General features: G+C 39.1%; 1 protein-coding gene across 4 annotated transcripts in view; it reads left to right on the top strand.

Moving 5' to 3' along the window:
• LOC147331293 (guanine nucleotide-binding protein G(s) subunit alpha-like) overlaps positions 1-18,891 on the top strand; it is a 56,190-nt gene that overhangs the window by 13,069 nt on the left and 24,230 nt on the right. For 2 of the 4 annotated variants that reach the window (XM_086293520.1, XM_086293523.1), the window contains exons 1-4: positions 4,392-6,140; positions 8,113-8,185; positions 14,728-14,782; positions 15,419-15,538. In XM_086293520.1, coding sequence (XP_086149646.1) covers positions 6,002-6,140; positions 8,113-8,185; positions 14,728-14,782; positions 15,419-15,538 — 387 coding nt within the window. In that variant the 5' untranslated portion in view covers positions 4,392-6,001. Of the gene's footprint in view, positions 1-4,391; positions 6,141-8,112; positions 8,186-14,727; positions 14,783-15,418; positions 15,539-18,891 lie in introns of those variants that run through there. The other 2 variants (XM_086293521.1, XM_086293522.1) reach the window with 1 other exon arrangement.

Here is an 18,891-nt window from a genome sequence, read left to right as displayed (position 1 = left end):
TTACATGCATCCGTCTGTGATCTAAAGGCCAAAGAGCCACTTGCATATCTAAATCGCCAGGAGGTGAGTGAAGATGACAGGACGTCCTTTTTTTGAATGGCTCTCAGTGTCTGTTTAATTACTTTAAATAATTGTTTTTATTGCTTTTTGCAGCTCGTCAGTAAGTTTAGGGTAGAACCATTATGAAGTGTTATGTTTTTCCAGATTTTCTGTCACATATATGCTCTTACAATGGTAAATGTACATAGTAAAGACGGCAAAAAATGGATGTTAATAAGGTCACCGGATGTATAAGGAATAAGTCCAAAGTTCAGGCTTCAGACTGCTCTTAATACTCTGTTAAGACTGTTAAGACTCCAGGATCTGTACGACGTCAGTGATATAGCCCTCAAAGCAAACACAGTGTGATCTCACCCACTAGCTACTGACGACCTGTTACCTCAAAATTTCTGATGTACCTTTTACCTCATGTTTAGCATTATTGTTGTCATCATTTTGGTGTTTTGAAACCAGATGTGATGAGCGAGGGGGTGGGATGGGGGTGACTGTGAAACCACACACTCACGGATGGTCATTAGCTAGTGAGCGTATCTCGGATAATCCTTTTGAACTCTAATAATGAGCAAAATTTACCAAATAAAGTATTTGGTAAATTAAATATTAAAGTATTTATTACAAGTACATGTCCATGCAACAGTAATGTTAGGCTTGTTAATGCTGCTGGCAAACCTATATACTTAATCAGAGTGAGAAAAGTGAATAAATAAATAAAACATATGTGTGGTAGATGCTATTTATATGCTAGGTGTAAAATATCACGCATATTTAAACTTTTGTGGATATAAATGATAAATTGTTGTCCAACAATAAAATGATACTGAGCTTTTTAAAGGTTGTTTTGCATGAATAACAACTAAAAACTGGTCATTTTAGCACGTTGCTAGGTGGTTCCTTGGCAACATGATGACATTGTAATATCTGATATAGATAAGAACCTCCGGGGGCCTATGATGTACCTGTGTGCCAAGATTGGTTGTTTAGCTCCTGATGCTCTAGGAGGATAAACAAATAATCATGCAAACAGAGATTTTGTGTGTTATTATAGAAGTTTGTTTCCAGCAGTGGAAAAAAAACAATCAAACATACAAACAATTTTTTCAGCCATATGTGGCTATATCAGAATTTTGACTAACTCAAACATCTGAGGAAAAAAAGGCTTGAATTTCTGAAATAATAATTCCAATTTTGACTTATAGATGACAAAAATAATTGTTCTTTCATTTGAAATAAACTTCCGTTATATCAAAGTAAAGATGGCATGGAACTATTTATTGAGTACCTAACGTCGAGGTGGAGACTTCTAAGTTTCGCTCATGACTAACAATGACAGCACAATATTCATTGTTAGAAAGACAAAATTTTTAATATTATTACATCTTGTTTTTGCTGGATGCTAAATTCACATTTCAGCTTCATGATTTTTTTGTATTTTTTATAGACATAAGATATATATATATATATATATATATATATATATATATATATATATATATATATATATATATATATATATATATATAAAGGTCTATCCTAGTCTTAGCATTAACCATAGCATACCCTAAAAAGTGTTGGTAGTCTCTCAATGCCAGATTAATAAAAACCATGAGTTACTAAAGCAATGTGACCTCAGTGGTCTTTGGCAAAGCCCTGTAAACGCTGTTTCAGAAGCTCCATTAGGTGTTGAATTGGTTTGCAGACTGTGAAAGGCAGGACATGATTTATAGATATCCTTCTCCTCCTGAAGTCCTCTATCAGAGTCTCAGCATTTGTTTTGCATTCACTGTTGTAGTCTTTTGTAATTTAATGAAAGTTTCTTCGCAGCTTTTAAAATGCGATTCCAACAGGGCATCGCTACTTTCTTTTTCGTTCTCAAATAACTGACAGCGCTAATTTGACTTTTATAATCACCGTTTAGTTTGGAATGAAGTGACAATAATAATGTTATAAACGGAGAGCTTACGTTTACTTTTTCTATCAGATGTGACAACATGCCATTAAAGTAGTAATTTGTAACAAACCATGTGATACATTTGCTTTGAAAGGCTGCAAGTTTTATCACTTACTTTTTACACGGACTTTTTTTTTCCATTTTTGCCACCAGAAGAATTTGGTAAACAAGATTGTTGCCCTTCACTTATTAACTGTTGATAGTCGTATTAGCATATTCCTGTTATTAGTAACCTAGCGGTGTTACTGCGATTGAATGTATATGGAAGCATTAATCTCTTTATGAGCCGATATTTGAATAACTTGATGTAAAGTTTGTCAGAGGTGTTGAATGAGGCGGCGGACAGGATAATAATCATTTTGCTTCAAAGAGGGCGCCTCTCCCCTTCTGTACCTCTGCTTCATGACGCTCCGGGCAATCATGTGATCCGACCCTGCTTCATTCCAGATGCGTCAAGTGGCATGCAGGCGGAAACGAGCGTTACTCTCACATTACCCTCAAAATAAAAGCCAAAAGTACCTTCTCGGCCTTAAGATTTGGTGGGTGGGTTAAATGTATTGATGTTTGTTCTGTTTTCGCAGTTCAGGTGAAACGTTATACTTTAACACACACACACACACACACACACACACACACACACACACACACACACACACACACACACACACACACACACACACACTAAAAAAATTAATGTATTTACTAAATATATTTTAAAAATAATTAAAACTCCACTTGTGTGGCTGTAAGTTTTGTGCAGTTCAGAGAGAGGATTTTAAAGCCAGTTTTAGAAGAACTGCAAAAATCTGTGAAAAGAATAAATGTTTCACATAGCAAAAGTTTCAAAGGCTGTTGTTTTTTTTTTTCTTCAATTAATGCTTGGATGCCTGATTTTTATTTTAAGCTTTTTCTGGGATTTTCTGTTGCTGCAGGGCTATATTTATCAGGAACCCTTTGCCCTGAGCTCCACATAGATTTGCATTAGTGAATCAATGTCAAATGTCACATGTTAAATAAGTAAATAAAATAAAATATTGAAAATATTTCCCCTTTTTCTTACACTTATAGGAGTACTGGGGTTTCGTTGGGACCTCTGGTCAAATTAGCCAAGGCTCAAATCTAAGCCTGTTGACGTTCCCTTTTATTAAATGCATGGTTTAGAATTCTAAAAGACCCCGACCCCTGTATATTTAATGGTTAAACAAAACAACATAAATTGTCTTAGTAAGGTCTTATACCACCATGTGCCACCAGATAATCCCTCAAAACCCAGATGTTCAAAAGATTTTCTTGGATTTGGTGGTAACAGTGGTGGAAAGTGCTGTCTAAAATTGGAAGTCTAAAATTCCAGTGTTGGATGGGGCTGAGAGCACATTACTGTGGAGGCCATTTATGACACATCACTGTGAGGACCTTTGCTATCAAAACAAATCACAAGCTATTTGCATTTTTTAACCCAAAAAATTATGACGGCTGATGTGATTTTTGTACTCAAATCATTTAATGACTCATTGCTACCTATAAATGGGGACATTGTAGAGCACCATCATTGAGGTAGAAATGTATAATCATAGGATAAAGGTCATCATTCAGCCCAACTTCCTATTTGTGCCACTTCCCTCAAAGGCAACTGTTCTGAAATGTCAGGTGCAGCCGGTGTATGATGGTGAAGTTTAAAAATATAAGGTGAAAAAAAAATTATGACCTTTTTTTTCCTTTTGCAGGGGAAATAACCCCTATCACTATTACGTTACCTCCATTGTAATTACCGTTTTATGTTATTATTACTGATTATACACATCAGTCCACAAGTTTTTTGTGTCTGAAGAAGGCCACAACAGAGAGATTTTGTAAATTATTATGGAAGCTTGTTTTCAGGCCACGGAAAGAAATAAACAAAACAACCAAAACTATTTTATTTTTGCCAGCCATAGGCCAAACATGTGGGATAATATGTAATTTTCAACTTACTCAAACTTTTGGAAAAAGAAGTTTCAAGTTATGAAGTCTAAAATTTGAAATGAGAACCAGTAATTTTGACTTGGATGGCATCTTTTTTATTTATTTATTTATTTTTCAGTCAAAATAAACTCTCATATATAATAGTAAGAAATGACCTCGAATTAGTGAACTGTGAACTGAGGGATTGCACAAAGGTCCAGTATACAATCAGGCAATGTCTTGTAGAGTGCAAGAATACAAATAAAATGAAAACACAGAAAAACATTAAATCAAAGACGTGTGACCTAACTGTATACACACCCTGTATTTGTTTTTGTGTGTGTCAGCAAAAAATACTTAAAAAGGACGAAAACATCTATTTTTAAGAGATTAGTTCCGCTTATGCGTCCTTTCGGCTTTTATTGTGAAAGCTTCCAGCGGAAGTCGAGTTTCTCCGTCCCGGAAAACTTGACCACGGTTCTTCGTTCCCAGGGTTCCGTGAGAGCCGTTTGCCCCACCCCGCCTCTACAACGCTATCTATCTCAATGTTCAATTCTCAGAGAAAAAAAAAGGTGGGCAAAAATAATTCAGGGTAACACAGCAAAGAAACGAGTCTCACCTCCCCGACCGGTTCATCGGAGCAACCGCGGCCTGTCGGCGGTTAAAAATGACAGCGTCGCCGTTGGACCAGTGATTGAAAACACCGCGGTATGTTCATGTATCATGCACATGTAACCATAATCTACCATACGGATTCAAAGGGAATACAAAAATCCGAGAGACTTGACAGCGCCTTGTACCTGCGCCAAACGGGAAAATAACGGAGGATTTTCCACGAATATCACCTGGATATCGCGCTATATTCAAGGACATCCAGCTGCCAAACACCGCCTTAGCTCGGCCCCGGAGAAGCTTTCTGATGTGAGGAGAAATATAAATTGACGTTACGGAGAGAAAAAGGACGGAGAAGGGGCCTTGTTTCTTTCCCCCCCTTTTTTTCTTTTCTTTTTTCCTTTTTTCTTTTCTTTGGGGGGTGGGGGGGTTCTCGTGAAACCTCAGGAAAAAAAAGCCAAGCACCAGCATCTACTTACGGGGGAGAGGAAATAATTTGGACATCGGCTAAAAACGGGATCTTATTGATAAGGCTCCTATATATAATGTGACTGTTGTGGTGGAGACAGAAGCCCGGGTTGTAGCCTGATGATTCACATGCCGTCATTTTAAGAGGAAATATTAATTTTTTAATTTCTCCCCATCCGCCCTGTTAATGTGCTTTTTTTCCTGGCCAGCCTGAGATAGGATTTCAAATAATAACCTGAAATTATATTTAAAGGGAGAGTCGATGGAAAAAAAGAAAACGGGGCTCTTTTTGGTTGTGAGTGGAAATGAATTGAACGGCAGAGTAGTGAGGCATCTGCCAAAGATGGGCTCCGGAGGAGACATTTGCTGAGGAAGATTTAACATCAAAGCTTGAGAAAATATACATACGTGTATATTTAAAACAAAGGAGGAAAAGAAGGGGGGGTAAAAAAAAATACACCTTTAAGGAATCTGGACCCCACCACCAGCACCATCGCCATCCCTAGACACTCATTCATGTGCAGCCAGAAGCTGGAAATTTTACATCCACTCTCATATCAATGTTGATGACTTCATTGCGGATTTACAGTGGGGGAAAAAACTACAGGAATCAAGCATCTGAGAAGGGCGGCATCGTAGCTCTGCTCCTTTCTGACTGATCTGTTGCTGATAAATTGCCAGTAAATATCCACACCCCCCACCCCATCCCCTCCTCCACACATACACATTTTGCCAAAGCCTGGTGAAGCTCACTGTCTACTACCTGGCGTCTACTTCTTCTGCATCTGGCAAGATACATGTCACCCATTTGGAGCCAGGTGTTCCTCTCTTGGGCCAGTCTAGGAATTTGGGATTGATTTAAAAAAAGATCCTCTCTTTTCTGACCATCACCCTCTTCTTTCACCCACCTACCCCAACCATATCAACCGCCCTGCCTCCAAACCCTGAACCTGCAACTGGGTTTTTGGGAAGATGGGCTGCCTTGGCAATAGTAAGACTGAAGACCAACGAAATGAGGAGAAGGCACAGAGGGAAGCCAACAAAAAGATTGAGAAGCAGCTCCAAAAAGACAAACAGATATACCGGGCAACTCACCGGCTACTGCTGTTGGGTAGGTTTTGTGAAATTTAACATTACTGTTTCCATTTTGTTCCTACAAAACAGCATTTTCACCTGTTTAACTCATGTTGGTGCCACTGTAGCAGACTGTACCCATGAAAAGTGTGTAAGGACCACTGTTACAGCAAGGCATCAAGAACTGATGCAACGCCATGAAGTCCCGACTAATTCGCTTCAAGCGTCTTGGCACAGGACAGTTGAAAAAGCAGGCCTGTCTGCATTCATGGGATATTATGGAGCATGATTGCAGAACATGTGAGAGAGAGGGGGGCAGACAGACACCACCATCTGTGTGAGGGAACCACACACACACACACACACACACACACACACACACACACACACACACACACACACACACACACACACACACACACACACACAGGCACCACGCAGAGGCCGGGAGGCCACTCGCGGGCGTTTGTGCATGGCTCTTTCTCACCTCCACACATGTAAAAAAAACCAAAAAAAACCAAACTTGTGATCTGGTTCATTTGTGGCTGCTGCGTACATCCTGGTTGAGCCTAGTTTTCATACTGCATATGACATACTTTTTTTTTTTCTCTCTCTCTCTTTTTGCATAATCCGTCCACACCACCCACTCTGGAAATTAATATCCTCTAATTAGCCATTATTTGGTAAAGCTATTTTTGGCCTCATCACGAGAGCCTTCCTGACATGATGCAGTGTGAACCTTAAGGCCAGCCCTTGTGCTGGACTACAGAGTGCAAATTAGGATTACTAGTTTGCCTTGAATGCCTGTTTCTCTCGCTCTACGCCTTCTCTGAAAAGCAGGCCTGTAGCCTGGCTGGCTCCTGGTGCTTGGGGATGGAGATGTGATGGCCGGGCTCCTTTCACACTCAGTTTTGCAAGGACACGTTGAAGGCTGTTCTTATCCAGAAATTTATTTTCTTAATTATTAACATCAGGGTTCAGGGTCTAGCAGTTTTTCTCCTGAATGACATGCTCGGGGAGAGAATAGTTGTCTACATGTTGGAGCTTTTTTTTTTTTTTCCTTGGTCCTTGTCGCCTCTGGAAGAAGGGGCAGACTTTGGTGAAAGTGCACGTGTCGTGCATCAGCCTCCCTATGTAAAACTACACAAGCTAAATGTATTTACGATTCAGTGTTGCATAAAATGCGTAGTACAAGTTAAAAGTAGTATCCTAGTGTTTAGTGCTTTGCCAAGGTGAGGTAGAACAATTCATGAAGTTACCTGTGGTTCCCAAGATAAGGGTTTGGGTCACAGGAGAAATCTAAGGGGTCATGAGGTTTGCTTTTCTGGTCTGTGTGTGTTGCTTTGTGACATAATGGGTCTCAAAATTGTTCTTTAAATGAGACGTTTAAAGGGGAAATCTCTCTTTGGAGGAACTGCCTTTGGAAGAGGTCACTAGCCAGAAGTGGCAGGAACCACCGGTTTAATCTTTAACAATGCAGTGTGTATAATACGCTGACCTTTTTGTTTTTTTTAATGTAAAATCAGAAACTGCAAAGTAACAAATACATGAAGTAATGTTTTAAAAAAGGATATTTCCTTCTTAAACACAGTGAAGTAAAATGCACTGTTGAAATGGGAATACTCAAGTAAAACTCAAGTTTCTTCATACATAAGATAAGAGCAGTCAATGATAAGAGCAGTAAAAAGAGATAAGAAAAGTAAAAGGTTCTTGACTCTTAGGTTGGGTACATCGAGGTCTCGCCTTTTGGCTTTTGTGTAACATGCACTGTTTAAAAGTAGGTAAGGCCTGTGACAGGGCAATGTCTGTGCACAATGGACAGGACTTCTCTGCTAAGGTGCAACATTGTTGTAGTTCAAATCATTAAAGGCATCGCTGTTTAGTGCTTCCAGGACTCGTCTAACCTTGGAACATCAAAATGCCTTCCATCTCTGCTCCTTCCTGGATATTTTAGTTGCTTGTACAACTTCATGAAACTCTTGTCTGACTTGTTGTTTCTCTGCTTTCAGGGGCTGGTGAATCCGGGAAAAGTACGATAGTCAAACAGATGCGAATATTGCACGTTAATGGCTTCAACGCAGAGTAAGTTTCGCTGGTTCCCCCTCAGTTCACTATTCACTAAACACTCCCACAGTTTCTCTTTAGAGTAAAGGAACCCATTTAGATGGATATCTGCTCAGGTACTGACATATTTGTTGACCAAATACCTAAATTATGTAATGATGTTTTGGAGAGGAGTAATGGGGCATTAAGAAGATACCACTGATACAAAATACCTTTCCCACCAGTCTTCAAGTTTTCAGGTAGAGCAGGAGACTTGGTTAGTTATTACTTTTAAAATCACCTTAAATACAGAAGTAAAAAGAAGCATTGGATGTTACTGTTCTTGCCTATAAATAATTTCTTTAACCATATATTTAGAAGTGATGAATTAGCAGCTGTTTCCAGCTTGTTTTTATATTATAGCTAATAGAAATACTGTATTTGAAGTGTTAGTTGGACAATGAAAGAAAAAACAAAATGTTATTGGATTCATTGTGAAAATGGTAAATCAGATTGAAAGCCTTTTATGCTAACTGTTTAAAAAAATATTCTATACATGTCTATACACCAACAAATTCCATATATATATCTTAGTATTTTATCATAGTGGGTTAAACAATATGCATCAAGTGCAGTATTTTAAGAGGCATTTACCTTTTTATAAAACCTCGTAATGCAGCGAGTGTAAACTGTTTTTAGATTGCAGAAGCACTGCTGCAGTAGTTCCTTACTTTGTATTAACTTCATGCACAGCAGGATCTTCTGGTTTTTACCTTTTCTAAAATCAGTAGGGATGCATGCTGGTTAAATATACTCCACATTGTTTATAAGAATTAAAACAGACTTCCAGGTCCTTATGTCACAGCCCGGCTCGACGCAACATAAAGTGTAGACTGAGTCCAGAGTTTGCAGAAACATTGGTTTTATTTTAAATTACTTAACCTCAGCTAAAGACGACAGCCCGGAGAGCATGAAGGTAAGAAGTGGCATCTTTCCCTGAGCCAACCTGAGGCATGCCTTTATCCACGCCTCGTCAGGTGTAGACAATTGGGAATTAAGCCTCTGCAACACCCAGAGACTCTTTCTTCCAGAAAACCATTGTTAGTAATGACACCTGTCGTTAAGTGCACTGAAGTCAACGTGACGTCGGCAGAGCACGTACTCGCGTTCTATCTACAATTAGCATCAACCAAATCAGTGAGGAGACAAACTCCAGTTTGTCCTGACCTGTTATGCTTGTCATTTATATGCAGTCTACAGTGGCTGAAAGATAAATGTACACCTTGGTGTCAGTATAAGGATAAAAAAGTTTATTTAATAAGACTACCAATGCCGGATGAATATTTGCTAGCCGAGTTGCATCAGACGGTCTTTCTTCTGGCTAATGTTAGCTAACATTAGCCTAACTGCTGGTATGGACTGATTACTGCCCAACATAACAGGTGGACATCCTTCTAACCAACCACTTCCTGTCTAACTTTGTCACTGGTACAATAGAGCTTGATTTAAACATTTCCATGGTAACACTGATCTCCTGTCAATCACACTGGTAGAAGATCGCTGCCATTTGATTGGTTATAGTTTTTTTTTCTGCAACATGGTGAATATAATGTCTTTAAGGAAGGTTGATATCATACCATCGTTTCACAATATCAAACCTCGTATTATGTTCACTTTGGATCGCTACAGTATTATGGCTCATAATCAAAATCCCTATGGAGAACTCTGCTGAACTGTGTACCATCTGAAGTAACATGAGTTTGTCTTTTTTTGTACTTACTGCAAGTTTGCGTTGGTGTCTGGGTTGTGCTGTGAGCCAGCTGTTTGTTAACATTACTGATAAATAGACGCAGTGACTGAAAAAGGTTGCTTAGAGAAAGTTTAAGCAGCAAAATGCCTTTTAAAGGTAATTACACAGCTTTAGATGTGCTTTATGTTGTCTCGCATTTATAACAAAGAAGTAAAAGGTTTTTCCTTTTGGTAAACTGTAAAATTTACTAAACATATTCTCACTTTTTCAACCCGATGTTCTTAACAGAGGGGAGGAGCTCCTGTCATTCCTGTGAGTCAGGAAAATAAAGTTGTTGGGGCTTTTTTGTATTGTTGTGGAGCAAATTAGTGAAAAGTTGTGTGGCACAGGAGGAAGGCTTTGTCCTTGTCAGCTTTTCATGTGGAAACATGGCTTTGGGTGCTTTTAGCCACCCTGTCTTGTGAATTTCCTAAAACTCCTTCCCAACTTGATGCAGTGGAAATAAAAGTCACATTTTTCTATTCTTAATCATCAGTTTCCTTGAAAGGGGTTTTGGGCTAGAAGAATCATCATGTGCTTATTTTTGGGTCGCATCAAACAGACGCTTCTCACAGACCCAGGCGCCCCGGTGCAGTGATGAATTCCCAGTCTTTGTTAGGGTTCCTTTTCACTCTGTGGGTTTCCCCCTCTGCATGCAAGGCTTTGCCATTCAAGGTAAGGTCAGGCACAGGTATTTGTAAGGAGCCGGTAGTGGGATGATGATGATGGTGGTGTTTAGTGACACACCAGGAAATGGGTGGGGGACACGAGAGATGACTGAGCAGGACAGCTCCTTTTAATAGAGGTGATCTGTTATTTACTTATTTATCTTGTGGAGGTCCTAGTGTGAGGAATATAGCATTTGAGTGAGTTTCATTACATTCACATGGAGCCTCAATTCCCTCACTCATGTTGCTTCCTCACATCCTGGCTCCTCCCAGCTAGGATGGAGGTGAAGCTGCCGTGTGCTGCGTTGTTTGCTGCTTTCTTGTATACTTTTGATTGGCTGGGATTTCTTTATGGGTAGGGTTATATCACCACATGCTACTTTGGCATGTTCTTAACAATGCTTTCAATCACTTTGTTGTATTTTCAGGCGAGTGGGAGTGTTCACATAGATGTAGCCAAAAAGCATCAGGACAATATTTTTTTATTTTATTTTATTATTTGTTTTTTTAGACAGGCTACAACTGTTGAGTCAACCAATAAGCCAACTGGAAGAAAATATAAACAAGTTAGACAAAGAGAATGAAACACATGACAAGGTTGGGTCGCCAGGTAAACCTATAGACTAACATCAAATTGAGTATTTGTGCCATCACCATTTTATTTGTTTTTTTAAAATAAATCGAGACATTATGAGTGAGAGATGGATCTGACTGTGAAGCAGAGGGACGCGAGTCATAGGCTAGCAACTTGCTTTTTAAGCTCACTTTAAAGCATACCGTGGTAATATAGAATGATGTTAATAATTTGATATAAAAGCTGTAGCCTTATGAATTACAGCCTGTTATCTAGGAGATTTGATTTAAAGCAGCTGAGTTTAGAAACTCACATCATTTCTTTTAGATTAATGACAGTTTAACTGGGAGAAAGGACTGACTCTGTTGGACTTGGTAGGTCAACAGTGGTCAACAGAGTGCACTCATGGTTGTACTCGAGTGTTACCTGAGCAAAGCTTCCTTTAGACCAGGGGTGTCAAACTCAAATACACAGTGGGCCAAAATTCAAAACTGGAACAAAGTCGTGGGCTAACATTAATATTTATTGAAAAAAAAAATCTTCCTCCAGATATGAGAATGAATCTTTTCTTATGGACTCAAACAAGTTTTGCTGAAAAACTGAATATGGAACAAGCAAAGCTTAATACTAAACAATATATATATTAGCTGTATAATACCAGTAGGCCAGCTCTAATAGTAATTTGGTGTGGCTTCGCGGGCCAAATGTAATTAGGCTGCGGGCCAGAGTTTGACACTTATGCTTTAGACCGTAGAGAGATCACAAACTCAAACACAGTCAGGTTTTATTTGACCTTTTATCAAGTTATTCACAGACTTGCTGTTAGTTAGTGATTACTGACTGTGACACATATGTTCATAGCAGGAAAAGTACCTGAAGCTGCTTACTGCATGTGTTTTGGTGAATTTTGTCACATAGAGTCAGCGACTGGTTTGACCAGCAATCAGAAAGGAATCGATTAATATTTGCCTTGAAAAAACAAAACAGGGATGTGTGCAAAAATCCTGTGAAAGCAATTTTCTGAATGGATTTTTGTACTTGGGGTGGATTTCTCTTTTTAGCCTGATTGCGTTTCATGTCATTAGGTCAGTTGCAGTGCGTGTTCAGGTCTTCTGTGCTTTTTTGACTTGTTTTTTTTCACCAGTCAGGAATATATCCTACTGCCATGAATTTAAATGGCAATTATTTAGAGAAATTGGGTGCTTTTTAAAAATATTTGTAAATATGCAGACGAAAGAAATCTGTACAGCTGTGTTGGTCTCTGTATGGAGAAATAGTCATAGGTGAGAATGAGGATCACTGCAAAAATTCACATCTGGAATAAGGCAGAAAGTGCTCAGAATAAGTGACACGGGGTTGTTTTGGAGAATTTGTGCTGCTGTTGTGTTGCCTGTTCTGATATAATTGTTCTTAATCCACCTTATTATCAACAACGCTTTAAAAGATTCGAATATCAATTAGAAATGACCAGCATTCATCCCAGAAATATTATATTTTTGGTTAAAATATTGACATATTTTACTATTTCAGTGCCAGCTAGCGATGGTAGCTGATTAAAATGCCCACATGTGCTTTTATATTAACATGTGAAGTGGCTACAACTGGGAAGTATTGTTTACATTTTACATAGGACGCATGAGCGAGAGATATCCACCCATGCCTTTAATTTAAAATCTTTCCCCTCAGCACAAGTTGTATACGCTTAATTTTAGGGTTTGTATTCTTGCTGTAAGGTTAAGTAGCCCATTGTTGAGATATTTGTGGAATTCATTATCAAATCTGAATTTCAACAACCAGACTTTTGTGTTTTGTCAGGACACATTTGAAGGAATCCAGCACTTATGTTTCTGTGTGACGTCAGTGCTTCGCGATATCAGCAAAGCTCACAGATTGCATGAACTGCCATGTTGTGAAATTCTGTTTATCTCTACAACGACAAGGAAGGACAAAATGTGGACCGTATTATTTAATTTAGCAGTACTTTGGGCTCCTTGGTGTTCATGACTTCTCAAACTATAGTACAAAAATGTACTATAACAATCAACTAGCTGTGTGGTTTAGTGCTTAATGAATAGGGATGGGTATCGTTTAGGTTTTATCCAATACTAGTACCAAACCGGTACTTTTGAAACGGTGCCGGTGCTCAAACGGTGCTCAAACGGGTGCTTAAAGAATGGAGAACACAAAATTGGTCCAAAAACCTCTCATGGTCAGCTTGTTTTTTGTAAAAAGATAACAATGTTAGCCTTTTCTGCAGCTATAGGGCATATATGGTATCACTCTTGGCTGGAAGCAGTGCTTAAACACTGGAAAAAAACACAAACTTTGTCCAAAAACCTCTCATGTTTAACTGTTTCCCTCTTTTTCTTTGGTCATTTTAGCCTTTTTGGCCAGGGTGAAGGGAGTATCTGCCATCAAACAAGAAGACAGCCGCATGTAACTACGACGGTGTTTGCTAGTTCACCTTACGTGCATTAATGTAATAACGTGGTTAGCCTACTCAACGTAAATCACACACGAACAACATTAAGTTACTCACGCAGAGAAGAATGGCTGCTGCTGCCATCATCATCCGTCATCATTTCTGCTACACTGGCAGGGCTAGGGGCCAGGACGCTCCTCTCCGGGTTTTTGGGGGATGTTGCATAACAGGCAACCCACCCGCAGTAGATGTGCTCGGTGTGAGGTCTCGCAGCAAGCTATCAAATACGGCGCATTTCTGGGCTTTTAAAAAAAACGCTATGCGTCGCCAGGTGTTTCATCGGATTCAAGGTGTTACTTCCTTTGACAGTATCACAGTATCAGCTTAAAGCACTTGTTGCTGCTGAGTTTGCATATTTTGCTGTGAAGTACAGCCAGACTTTTGACCGCTTCGCCTTGGGCATTTTTAATCTGTAGCTCTGCTCTAAAAGAACGTACCTACCTGGACCCGCCTACTATCCTCGGAAACGTAAAATGATTGGCTAGAAGTGTATCTCAGCTCAGGAAAAAAAAGCACCGAAATAAAGCACCGAAATGTGCGCTGCTTTTCGGTCTGGTTACTACCGTTTATGTCAGAACCGGTGCCATCATGGCACCGGATACCGGTACCCATCCCTATTAATGAATGTCTTTGTCAAAATTAAGACAAGCTGTTCTGTTCTTCTTTGGTATCAGCAAAATTCAGTGGTTGCACTTGGTCAGCAAATAAACAAAATATCTGTGTATGTGGGGCAGTCGTAATACTGATGTCAGATATAATTTAGCTCTAGGCTGACAAATACATCCTGGAGAAGTTAATATTACACAGCACATTTCCACTGGAATCCACTGGGACTGACACTGAAGAAACAAAACATCTCTGTGTAATTACAGTTTTTATTTAAAAATATTGTTTCCTGTCCCTGTTGCACTGCGATGGCCATATTTGGATTTATAGCTGTACATGAATATTTCTTTAAATGTCATCATTCACTGTTAACCTTTGTAGCTTAGGTCAATTAAAGCTAGTTGCCATCTATGCTTTTAAGTGATAAATAAATAAAGCACATGCGAACTCTTCTCTTCACAGGGAGAAAAAACAGAAAATTCATGATATTAAAAACAACATTAAAGAAGCTATAGAGGTAAGACACTGTTCTTTTTTCCTTTGATAGATGAATGATGTTTCTTTGTAATGTTCTGTCTGATATGCAGGTTTTTGGCTAAAAGAGGAAAAAACATGGATTATAGCTTCTTAAAAAAATAAATAAAAAAATCCAAAACTCAATGCTGTATTCTAAGCGAGGAGGCTTTCAGTCACACATTGCTTCAGACCGGTCAGCGACCCCATGTGCGCTCCCAACCAGCTGGGAGTCGTTACAAAAATTTGCTGCACCACAACTCTCCTTGCTGTTACTTTGGGCAGTACCACATTGTCACAGTCACTTGTAGTTTGCATCATCTCGTCTACAAACACCCACTACCCACTCGCTGGGTGGTGGAGAAATTTCAAAAAGTGCAGAAGCAACCTGCTAGCGACCAAAGCAATCAGATGGAGGCTTGCGGTGCAGTCTCGAATACCTCCAACCACATGGGGAATACAGATTTATCACTAGCAGGTGGTGGTTGTTGGCGATGGCTAAACAGCCTCTAGGCGTGGGTGACTGAGGGGCTAAGATGATGAAAATTTGTATCTAAAGCCGTTTTGAGGCAGTGTAAACACATTTATGAATAATATTAATGAATGAGGCTTTTTGTGTTTGTGTGTTCTTTTCATACAGACGATTGTGGCGGCCATGAATACGCTCACACCTCCTTGCCAGTTAGCCTGTCCTGAGAACCAGTCTCGGATTGATTATGTCCTGAACCTAGTAAACCAGAAGGATTTTGATTTTCCTACAGTAAGTTCAACTGTACTTCATCTCAGATCTCTGACTTTTAAATGCAGTTTGTTTCCTTCTGCTTTCATTCGAACCTCTTGATCTGTGTGTAAAGAAAATAATGAATGTCGTGACACAATGAAACATGTGATCAGACAATAAAACAAAATTGAACAGCACAATTTTTGAAGAGCAATTTGGTTTTAAACAAAGCTGCTGCAAGTTAATAAATCAAATCTCTTTTTCCCCAGTGGGTGTTTTTTGTTGTAAAATCGCTCCTGCTATTTTGCACTAACAGGTGTAAATGTGTCAGATTCTCATTACTAGCCTGCTGAATCTTACAGGTGTTCTGGCTAGTTGTGCTAGAGGTGAGTAAGGTATCACGCGACAGCCTGTATGAGTCCGCCTGGTGTGTTTGCGTGGTGATTCAGTAATTAGCAAGTGTGCTTCCGCTTCGGAGGTTGTCAATTGAATGAGCCTCTCACCTGAGAGTACCACACCGCCGATTAACTCTAATTGTCTGTAATAAACCTAAATGTGTCCAGAGGGACATGTCTTCCATAAACGCGTAGACCAGTCTGCTCCCAGCGGCCTGGGAGGAAGTCGATGAAGGTCCCACCACTGATCTGGAGATTGATTCATTGATTTATTTGCTCATGTCTTTCTGTTATTAAGACTGGTGTTCCAGATTAGTTGATCAATCATATTTTACAAAGTAATGTTCACCCTTCACTTGACGCCCCTTGGGGTTGAAATCTGCGGCCACAGAATCAGTTTGTGTGTTAAGTATTCTGGCTTTAAATTTGTGTTTCGCTACTGAACAATCTCCAATATTTCAGTAAGTACACAATGACCGCAAAATTCAAGCTTTTTTTTGTTAACTATCTAACAGTGGGCAGTTAATTAAATTTTAATTTCAATTACAATTTTGCATCCAATGATTATTTAAAAAAATAGATTTTTTTTAAATTACATTGATCTTTAATTGAATGTGGCACATTGATTACTTTTTTGCATTTTTACTATAGCGAATCAGATGTTGAATGTGTTTCCTCCACCCTAAAAGCCCAATCGCTTACTTTAGCTTAGCTAGAGCCAAGATCATGCAAAAGAAGCAAAAGTTGAAAATGTTTCAATAGATGAGCTTATGTTGGGAACAGTTTGTTGCAGCTATGGATGAGGTGGTCTCTCACCTGGTCCACTTTTGGGGACAGAGGGGTCAGGAGATGTTGGCTCTCCGTTTCTCTGTGCGTCGCTGCGATGCCGGTGTTCTGTCCAGTCAGCTTACGTTCTCAAATCAGCATACACTTTATGACACCCTGACTTGCCAATTTACAGTTTGGCATACAGACCTTTTGTCGTCTGTATGCCGAACTGACGGCTCCTGTTCACATGGTGGAATTATGTATGTATGCTACTCTGATTTGTCTGCTGAGATGATGGAACGACCGGTTTCCTGAGGTGGGTTAGTGTATGAAGGTGCGCTAATACTGAAAAACACACCATTATCTCTACACCAGATCAGCCTGTGTCCTGCCCTGCATCCATCTCCCTTTCTTCATTTATCTGGTTGTTTTTCATTTAAATTATGTACTAATTTAAAATTTAAGGAAATCATACATTCAAAAAAAGTGTTGTTGTTTTTTTTGTTTTTGTTTTTAACACATTCAGTAAATGCATGTTTAAAGTGAATGAATATTTTGTTTTGGCCCTATAACTATCCCCATTATCTGCTGACAAATCTGACAATAAGATTATGATCATGCAACCACACACAGTGAAAAACACGTCCTTTGCGTTTGGGACGCCATCTGTGAGAAGCTGACAATCACTGTTAAAGCAGGGATTCAAACAACCGGGTCTTTAATAGTGATAGTTTCTGATAAACGGGAGGAAAAAAATCCCTAACTTTAGTTTCCCAAATGTGAGTTTGCAGCTTTTCTTTTTTGTGATCTTATACTTTCTATGTTTATTGTATATAGGTCAAATTAACTGATGAGTAAATCTCTATAAGCAGAAAATAAATGAAACTCCTGAGTGCAGCATTACTCAGTTGTTGTCTAACAGGGGAGCGGTTACATAGAGGGAAAAGAACACAGAGTCTGTGTTTTTCCAGCATGGTGGCCTTAGTGTTTAAACTGGTTGCTCCTTTCGTGTACATTTGTCTTGTACATTTGTCGTTTACAGCTGAGTTTCCAGTAAAGAGTGAGCGTATTTGTGTGTAAGCAAAAGGAAGTCTCCTGATATTGTCTCTGTTACGTCATGGCAAATTTATTATGTGGGCCTATCTCGAGCTGACCCTTCCCTCGGGCTGTCCGTCCGTCACTAGACTTCCACTGCAGGAGGGAAAAACCAGAACTCTTTTTAATTTTAGGGTGTTGAGGATTACAGTAAATCCAAACGTGAAGGCAGTGCTGTTAGTGAAGTACTGCTGTGATTTTTGAAAAGTTCACAGTGATAGCTGGTTATTTAAAGCAGTGTTTAAAGAGCATCAAAAATTGAACAGTTTGTCCATCTGAACGCGTATTTGTTAAGGAAAGAGAAATGATGGGGTCGGCTCCTCCTCAGCTGCCTCCTCTTCCCGCTCCCCCTTGCCTGGCCTTAGGGTCTACTGGAAACCAGTTTGACTGGTTGACGCTGCCTTTCACTGTAGACAGACAATAAGCATAGGGCTTGTGTTGAATATCCACAGGCTTTTTGTGAATTTCCCCTCGAAGCTTTATGTCTAATCAACAATCCTCATAATTATTATTCACTAAAATTACTTTTTCTTTGTAAACATTAAGCACTGAACTTTTTTTTCTATTTTAAAAGAAAAACTTTTGTACTAACTTAGTCTTTGTAGACTGATTTTTGCATACCTGTGCTCAGCTGTTTGCAGCACACAGCATACCCTATCCTTAAAAGCCTTTCGATGGTAAAAAGAAAAGGAACGTTCAGGGAGAGGAGCAAAGGAGTGATCCCTCTTTCAGGACAGACAGGTGGGGTGTGTGTGTTTACAAATTCACCAACCCCTTCACTTTCGTTTTACAGTAACAAATATGCAGGAAGTCTTTAAATGAAAGTGACCATGAAAAAGTAAATAAGGCCGAGATGCATCAAAAAAGGATGGGAAATAAATAAAGGTCATCTGTGGATTTGGCATAAAGATTTATCTGTGTTTTATTTTATGCTCTTATCATTTTTCATTGTCTAAGTGTATTGATTTGCAATTAAAAATAATATATAAAAATAAAAGACTTAGTCATTCACACAGACACCCCTGCCTTAATAAACACATACACTTCTAAAACATATAAATGATACTTTAATTCTAATTCTGTAGGAACCCTTTTAAATATAATTAAATGATAACTGCAGCACAGCATCTCAGA

The sequence above is a fragment of the Aulonocara sp. 'chitande type north' Nkhata Bay genome, linkage group LG5 (genome assembly GCF_057382095.1).
Source record: "Aulonocara sp. 'chitande type north' Nkhata Bay isolate Kocher_YH1m ecotype deep benthic linkage group LG5, A_spYH_male_GT1.1, whole genome shotgun sequence".
Classification (NCBI taxonomy): Eukaryota; Metazoa; Chordata; class Actinopteri; order Cichliformes; family Cichlidae; genus Aulonocara; species Aulonocara sp. 'chitande type north' Nkhata Bay.
The sequence above is the reverse complement of the archived record's forward strand: the minus strand, read 5'-3'. Positions and strand labels throughout refer to the sequence as shown.